Genomic DNA, 8,785 nt, shown 5'->3' with positions numbered 1-8,785 from the left:
ATTGTCGCTGCCTTCCAAGCTGAAAGTGCACCCGGTGTTCCACGTGTCCTTGTTGAAACCATTCAAAGAGGACACAACTGACCCTTCCCGGGCCCGAAGCGGGCGAGCTCCAGTGGCCGTACGAGTTCATTACACCAAGAAGGTTTCTGAAATCAAGGCGGACAGGAAAAAGGGTAACCGTGTGCAATACTTAGTCCGATGGAAAGGACTATCAGATTCAGAAGCAAGCTGGGAATATGGTGACGAACTATGGCAGTTCGAAGACATCATCAACGAGTACCGCCTAGCCTAGTCAGGGGCGACTTCAGCTTAGGTGGGGGAGGGTGTCACGGCTCCTCGAATCGGGGCTGGACCGGACGGGTGACAGCGGTGGTCGCCCCGATCGACCACTACGAGGTGGTCATCGGCATGTCTTTGCTTACCCAGCTACAAGCCATGATAAAGCCGGATTCAGATGTGGTGGTGGTCCTGAATCCGAGTGGAGCTTGCGTAGTTTCAGGGAAGCGAGTTAAAGGGACTCCGCAGCGAGTCCTATCGGCAATGCAACTTGCTAAGGGGCTGAGAAGGGGACTTCCAACATATATTGCGTCCCTTCAGGAGGAAGAACTACTGGAAGGAGAGGAGATTCCAGCGCCCATCGAGGGTGTTCTCACTGAATTCGGGGATGTGATGCCCCCCGAGTTACCCAAGCAATTGCCGCCAGAAAGAGAAATCGATCATCGGATTGATTTGGTGCATGGAGCACGTCCACCAGCTCAAGCACCATATAGGATGGCCCCACCTGAACTCCAGGAGCTGAGGAGGCAGCTAACGGAGTTGGTGGACAGCAGGTTCATTCGACCTTCGAAGAGTCCGTATGGAGCACCGGTACTTTTTCAGAAGAAGCACGATGGCTCGTTGAGACTCTGCATCGACTACAGGGCCCTCAACAAGCTCACGGTGAAGAACAAGTACCCCATTCCTCGGATTGATGATTTGTTCGATCAACTTGGCAAGGCACGATGGATTTCCAAGTTGGATCTTCGCAGCGGGTACTATCAGGTTCGCGTGGCGGAGGAGGACATTGAGAAGACTGCATGTGTGACAAGGTATGGGAGCTTCGAGTACCTTGTCATGCCTTTCGGCCTCACCAACGCACCAGCAACTTTCTGTGCTTTGATGCAGCGTGTACTCCACGACTTCATCGATAAATTCATGGTAGTATACTTGGATGATATTGTTGTACACAGCCGGACATTGGATGAGCATGTGGCACACCTGAGGCAAGTCTTCTCTACCCTACGGCAGCACCAACTCTTTGTGAAGAAGGAGAAGTGTATGTTTGCGCAGCAGAGGGTGCCGTTCCTCGGGCACATCATTGGGGATGGAAGGCTCATGATGGATCCCTCAAAAATTTCAGCCATAGCCGAGTGGGAGGTACCTACACGTGTTACACACTTACGCTCTTTTCTTGGCTTGGCAAATTACTATAGGAGGTTCATCACCGGATATTCGAAGTTATGCGCCCCACTGACGGATTTGTTAAAGAAGGATCGACCATGGCGGTGGTCAAACCAATGTCAGGAGGCATTTGATCGTCTCAAGCAGGCGGTCACGGCGGACCTGGTCCTCGTGCTACCGAACTTTTCTATTTCTTTTGAAGTCCACACCGACGCATCAGATTTTGCCATTGGAGGGGTGCTCATGCAGGAAGGGCACCCAGTGGCCTACGAGAGTCAGAAGTTGAACGACACCGAGCGCAGGTATACAGTTCATGAAAAGGAGATGACTGCAATTGTGCACTGTCTTCGAACCTGGCGTCATTACCTCCTCGGATCTAAGTTTGTGGTGCGCACGGATAACGTGGCCACAAGCTACTTTCAGACCCAACCAAAACTCACCCCCAAGCAGGCGAGATGGCAGCAGTTTCTGGCTGAATTTGATTTCGACATCGAGTACAAGCCGGGCCGAACAAATTCAGTCCCTGATGCTTTGAGTAGAAAGGCACAGCTAGCTGCAGTCTCTTCCTTTTCCGGACCAGCAAGTAACCTAATGGAGAGGGTCAAGACCGAGATGGAGAAGGATCAATGGGCCACTTCCATGGGTGAACTCATCAAAGACGGCAAGGCGCGCCGTTTCTGGACCGAAGGAGGGCTGATTTTGACACGAGGGCGACGTGTCTATGTGCCTTCAGGTGGAGGGCTGAGGCGCGAGGTGTTGCGAGAACACCATGATTCTATGTGGGCGGGACACCAGGGGGTGCATCGGACCCAAGCTCTCATAGAACATAACTACTATTGGCCGAAGATGTGGGATGACATCGAGGAGTATGTTCGCACTTGTCTACTATGCCAACAAGACAAGATTGAACATCGACGGCCTGCGGGGTTGTTGGAGCCATTACCTATACCAGAGCATCCGTGGGAGAGTGTCTCCATGGACTTTATCATCGGGCTACCTCTGGCGGATGGGAACAGCTCTATCATGGTAGTGGTGGATCACTTCTCGAAGTACGGAGTCTTCATTGCAGCACCTACTACTTGCCATGCGGAGGACGTGGCGCGGTTGTTCTTTACATATGTGGTGAAATATTGGGGGATACCGCGGAGTATCGTTTTTGATCGTGATGCTCGCTTCACGGGGAGGTTCTGGACGGAGTTATTTCGGATACTCGGAACGGAGCTGAAGATGTCCACGGCCTTCCACCCTCAAACCGATGGCCAAACAGAGCGAACCAATGCATTATTGGAGATGTATTTGAGGCACTATGTGAGTGCCAACCAGTGGGATTGGGTGCGACTCTTGGACCAAGCCCAATTCAGCTACAACTTACAGCGATCGGAGTCGACAGGTGTCACGGCTCCTCGAATCGGGGCTGGACTGGACGCGGATCAAGGTATAAACCAGATCAGGTCGCTGGACGGGTTCGAGGTCTGACGGTGCTCTCTAGAGATTTGGGCAACTTGGAGACCAAATCTGTGCCCTAGGATCACCTAGGGAAACGTGTGCAAGATGTAGGTAGAATACCCAAGAGCATGGGGCCGTGGGACGTGCTCCAAGGCGTGTATTGTTGAGAATACATGTTGGTTCATCATTAGGAGAAAAGCTGCTGCAACGAGACTGATTCAGCGTTGTGGGCCGAGAAACATGGACTAAATCCGAGAAATTGGGATGCATGGAAATGTGTGCCACTGATGGAGGAACGTGGCATAAGTCTCCAGAAGGCAAGGGACACGTTTTAACACGTTTTTATAACTGAAAACGTGTATGGTTAGAGGACGTGGCTGTAACGCTGTTTCCACGCGTTTTCACTTTGAGGGGCATTTCGGGAACTCTACAGAATTCCGTTCAAAGTGGAAAAGGTGCCATCTGGAAGCATTTTTCGTCCTGAATCCAACGAATCTAGTTTCATGATAATCCGAGTTCGTTTGAGGCATGAACTTGGCGGTTTTATCTGATTGCGCAGAATCCTGCGGGAATGGGGGTTTTCCTATCTTATCTAGAATTCATCCTTATCTTGTGCATGGAAAGTTGAGTTCGTGAGGGACTTGTAACTGGAGGTTGCTCCTCTATAAGAGGACCCTCAAAGGGGAGGGATTGGTATCCGGGAGAGCTGGAGAGGCCAAGAGAGCTTATTGTAATCAGTTGAGTGGTTATTCAATAAAGTTCTCTTCCCCTACATTTCTTCTTCTGCTTATTGCACTCATTGAACCCGTCCAGCGACCTGATCTGGTTTATACCTTGATCCGCGTCCGGTCCAACCCCGATTCGAGGAGCCGTAACATCTACCTTTCATCCACATCGATACCCCCAATCTATCTCTTTTCCCACTCATTAGGGCAGCGGTTGGAGAGGTAAAAGCTCAATTTGAGGCTTTTTTCCAAGTCATGCGCCAAAGCAAGGTAGTTCCTTTTTTCAGAGGAGCTAGGCAGGGAAGAGCCTTTAATTAAGGCTGAAGAATAAGAAGATGCCCATTTCTATTTAAGAAAGGGCGATAGGAATAAGAACACAAGCTTTTAAGGCGGAATAAGCCTACTTCCATGAAAGAAAGAAGGAAAGGGCTCATAGAGGGTTTGGCTCTACTCTACTTAGGTAGAGAAAGAAGATGAAAATAAATGCCATTCCAAAGAAAAAGAGGTGGTTACAGAATGATTTAGATTTAAACCGGTAGCCAGGGCTGGCTGATAAATAAGAGGGCGACGGATAAGGTCGGAATGGCTAGCTAAGCAAGGACAGTATGGAAGCAGGTTTCTATTGCCTTTGTCGCGAAGTTTGAAGTTTGTTCCTTATATAGAGCTGATCTTTCCCGAAGGAATTTTTTCCTCGCCTATCTTTGGCTGCTTGTGAGAATGCTTCTGTTGGACCTATTCGACCCCATGCCCATTTCCCTTTCTCCCTTTCTTTATGTTAATTGAGGGCTCAAAAGACCGACCAAAATCTAATGAAATTGTTTCAAAGTCTTACTCTTTCTTGACGATATCATCCTGCAATTCCTTTTGAAACCTCTATAAATTCATCCAAGCATACTTGGAATCACCACAATTTGAACTAGTTCTTGGTCAGACAACTAACTAAGTCGGTAACAGTCATGGGCTACCACTCCCTTGCTTATGGTCAAGTTGGTGGTCCTTCTCAGGTATCATCGTCCCATGTGTCCGAGAGGTCGCTAAGAGACTCATGGATAGTTTGAAAAAGAACAACGCCTGTCTTCACAGGTCATTCTCGACCTTATTAACTTCGAAAGAAATGATCGGGGAGGAGGACTAGGCGACGCGAGAATTCGTATGAGTGATAAGCTATATCACAAATTTGAGTAATATTCCCAACCATTGGTATAGGGATATAGTCGATTCCCCTTACGTATATAAAGGGTAGTGACTAGCGCATTCCGTAAACTAGTTTACGGCTCGGCTATGTAGGATTTTGAGGGTGACTAGCGGAGTGCAGCTCGAAGTACAGCAATGAACGTCGATGAGGTACTGCACCGAGCGAGCGATCTTTCGTAAACTGCCGGAAGAAGGGATAAAATAGCCCAAAAAACATGCTTTCCCATCTTGCTTTATCGCTGTTCGGGCAGTTCACAAAAACCAACTTACGTCTGCGAGCCCGCATGGCCAGCTAGGTATTATTGCGGGTCAATCAATTGAGGAACCAAGGACTCAACTAACATTAAGAACCTTTCATAGTATGAACAGGTGGTACTGCCGAACATGTACAAGCTCCTACTAATAGAAAAAGAAAATGGAAAGATTTATAATCTCGAGAACCTTTCAACACCGCGGGGTGATTTGAAAAGGAGTCTATCTTTCTTGTAGTGCCTTCCATTCCTCGAGAAAGAATCTCTTTCGGGTTTCATTAGATTAAAAAATGATGCTTCCTTGGCCGTGTGGAACATGGATGAGCATTATGTCATTCCTACAAGTGATTCGACTGGAAGAAGTGATATATGAGGACTTCGAGATCAAATAGAGAATGTTTCTTTCCATTCCTCGTGAGCCACTTATTTCTCCGAAACAAGAGATCAAAGTGATTTTCCTCCTTTTTCCCAAATAGTCGACGGTCTTACACCATTGGGATACTTCGAATAAACTGGAGTACATATAGGAAACACCGGTGCGAAAACCTTTTCTCGAGATATCTTCCAAAGTCTTAGGATCGTTGCTCCCGATCTTGTTCCCTCGGTGCGAAAGCAGTTGGTTCCGTAGTTTAAGAATTCTGCTGATTCCAAGTACTCCATCTCCATCATTGCATATAGGAATATAAAAAGTAAAGAGGATAAGGCATGACCAGACTAATTGTGTAAAATATTTGACTTTATCAAGTTGAGGCATTATTTTTTGAAAAAAACAACCCTCCAGACAGAAAAAGACTCCTTCCTGTACGAGTAGTAAGTGAAGAATTATAGAGAGCTATGGTTGATTGTTGACCAACGGAAAGCATGGGAGAAAGAAAGATGCACAAACAAAAGGGCTATTCCTAAAAAATAGGTATAGAGGGCTCTGTCTCCCCTCTTCAGAAAGACTTTCAGCAATCCGATAGAGTTCCTAAGGACTCCTTTCGGCACGAGAAAGAGAGATGTACTCTCGGATAAGGTTATCTCTCTCATTTGGCGAGAGAGAGACTCCTTCTTCTTAAAGTTATCCCTAACTTGAAGTTGGCCAAAGAAGATATGCGGAAGATTCCGGTGTGGGTTCGGCTTTACAATGTGCCACTTGAATATTGGACGGTTCAAGGCTTAAGCTTTGTGGCTAGCGCTATTGGGATTCCTTTGCATGCAGATCACATCACCCTTGAAAGGAAGCGACTTAGTTTTGTTCGGGTCTGTGTGGAGATTGATGCTTCTGAGGATCTCATTAAGGAATTTGATTTGCAATGCCCTAATGGGGAGCAAATATGTGTTGTTGTTGACTTTGAGTGGACTTTGTGGAGTGTTTGGCCATTCGAATGGCACTTGCCCTAAGGTGGCCAAGGAGAAAACAAAGCAAGTTTGGAATCCTAAGATCGATGGTGGTGATAAAGTGGTGCCTAAGGTGGGTTCTACTAGTGAAGGTGAATGGCAAGAGTTACAAGGCATAAAAAAGGAAAGTCACCGTGGAATGTGGGGTACCTTCAACTTCTCATTGTGAGAATAAAGGGTTGACAGCACCTTGTGGGCGTGAATTGGAAGCAACACCATCTAATGCGATTGTTTTACATTCACCTAGCTCGGAGAGGATGGATGAGAAGTCCACGCTTCCATTCATTGCTTTTGAGGACCTTCAGGATAATGTGGAATTTGAAGAGGGAGAGTGTTATTTTTCTGAAAATGATGTTGATGAGCATACACCCAAAATGGATAAAGCTACTCCACAACCGCTAGCTATTTGTGCTAATGGTGCTACTACTCTTATGGCTAATCAGTTGGCTATTAAGGCAAAAGACTCGCTTGAAAAAAAGAAGATGAAAGGGTCAGGTGGCAAGGGCAAGAAAGGGCGAAAATACTACTCCCCGAGGGTGGGTAAATGGAGGCAATCCTTTATAGAGCTTGATTTCTCTCTCTTTTCTTAGTTTTAATGATTATTGGCTGTTAGAATGTTAGGGGTTTGAATGACCCTTTCAAGCATTCAGAAGTGCAACAACTTATTCGAAAGGAAAGATTGTCACTTTGTGGTTTGGTGGAAACTAAAGTTAAAGAGAGAAATAAAGAAAAGGTGGCGAACACCATCTTTCGAAATTGGGGTTTATTGTGCAACTATAATGCTTCTTCTCATGGACGGATTTGGATTGGTTGGAATCCTCAGGAGGTGGATGTGGTTCTTATAAATTCATCCGACCAAGTGATGCATGTGCATGTTAGGGATCTTGCTAAGAATTCCTCTTTCATTGTCTCGATTGTGCATGGTGATAATTGCCCTATTAAGTGGAGTGAATTGTGGGCTGATTTAGTTTCTCGCAGTGTGGGATGGGAATCTTCTCCATGGGTGCTCGTGGGGGACTTCAATGCTATAAAGTCACAAGAGGAGATGGTTGGGGGCTCACATAGTTGGCCTTCTTGGCAGAATGACCTTGCTACTTGTTTATTTCAATCTGGCCTAAGTGATTTACGACAGAATGGTCGTCTCTTCACATGGTCTAATCGGCAGGACAAGGCTCCTATTATGAAGAAGCTAGACTGGGTCCTTGCCAATTTGAGATGGGAGTGTGACTTTTCAGGCTCTGAAGCTTACATTCCTCCCTCTGGTGTTTCGGATCATTCTCCAATGGTGGTAACACTTGCTGCCTTACCTTCGCGAAAAACACCATTTAAATTCTTTGATCTTTGGGCTGAGCATCCGCAATTTCTATCCGTGGTAGCTAAGGTATGGGCTATAGATGTAAAAGGAAGTCCGATGTATCAACTATGCCATAAGTTGAAGCATTTGAAAGGGGAGTTGAAAAAGTTCAATAAGGAGTTCTTTGCAAATTTGCCTCGGCGAGTGGTGCGAGCTAAAGAGGCTTTGGAGGAGGTACAACGTATGATTCAGCGTCATCCCCTTGACTCGACTTTTCACACCGAGGAGTCAAGGCTCATTAAGGATTATTTGGAGTTGAGCAGAGCGGAAGAAAGTTTTTTGTAGCAAAAGGCTCGGGTTCAGTGGCTGAATTTGGGAGACAAGAATTCGAGGTTCTTCTTCCAATCTATGAAGCTTTTTCAGAGTCATAGCAAGATCACATCTATGTCTACTGATGATGGGGCTTGGGTGGAGACTCCGGGTGAGGTCAATGACACCATTGTGCAGTTCTTTCAGAATCTTCTACGTTCTCATGCGGTTGCGGGTATTGATGAGGACATGCTTCAGCGAGTCCTTCCAAAGCGGCTCCCTGAGATTCAGAGGGAGGATTTAGATCGATCTATTTCAGATGACGAAATAAGGAAGGTGATGTTCTCTTTGAAGGACAACAAGGCTCCTGGTCCGGATGGTTTTAGTGCGGCTTCTTTAAGAAGGCTTAGAATATAGTTGGGGCAGATGTCATAGCGGCTATCCAATCTTTTTTCTCCTCCGGGCATCTTATGAAACAAGTAAATGCTACAACACTTTCTTTGATTCCTAAGGTTCAAAACCCTACCAAGGTAAAGGACTTTAGACCAATTTCTTGTTGTAACACTGTTTACAAGTGTATTGCAAAGCTCATAGCAAATAGGGTGAAGGTGGTACTTCCAAGATTGGTGGGACCTTTTCCAAACGGCCTTTGTTGCGAGTCGACGTAATAGTGATAATATTATCCTCTGCCAAGAGTTAATGCGGAACTATCATCGCTCAGGTGGCTCTCCGAGATGTGCTCTTAA

The 8,785-nt window shown here is 46.5% G+C and overlaps 2 protein-coding genes across 2 annotated transcripts; one reads left to right on the top strand and one right to left on the bottom strand.

The window, feature by feature from the left end:
* Positions 1–5,324: 5,324 nt before the first annotated feature.
* On the bottom strand, positions 5,325–5,947 carry LOC103705520 (putative ATP synthase protein YMF19). The gene has a single exon (XM_008789254.4). It carries the CDS (start codon positions 5,808–5,810, stop codon positions 5,340–5,342), a length of 471 nt encoding a protein of 156 aa, XP_008787476.2. The 5' UTR covers positions 5,811–5,947; the 3' UTR covers positions 5,325–5,339.
* Positions 5,948–6,359: 412 nt separating this feature from the next.
* Positions 6,360–8,375, top strand: LOC120107675 (the record flags this gene model as incomplete). The annotated part of the gene is made up of 4 exons (XM_039121042.1): positions 6,360–6,528; positions 6,614–6,986; positions 7,058–7,964; positions 8,154–8,375. Coding segments are annotated over exons 1-4 (1,671 nt in total), but the record flags the coding sequence as incomplete, so codon positions are not given.
* Between the last annotated feature and the right edge of the window lie 410 nt (positions 8,376–8,785).

Source organism: Phoenix dactylifera, unplaced genomic scaffold (assembly GCF_009389715.1).
Source record: "Phoenix dactylifera cultivar Barhee BC4 unplaced genomic scaffold, palm_55x_up_171113_PBpolish2nd_filt_p 000953F, whole genome shotgun sequence".
NCBI classification, from domain to species: domain Eukaryota; kingdom Viridiplantae; phylum Streptophyta; class Magnoliopsida; order Arecales; family Arecaceae; genus Phoenix; species Phoenix dactylifera.
This window is presented reverse-complemented; position numbering and strand designations above follow the sequence as displayed.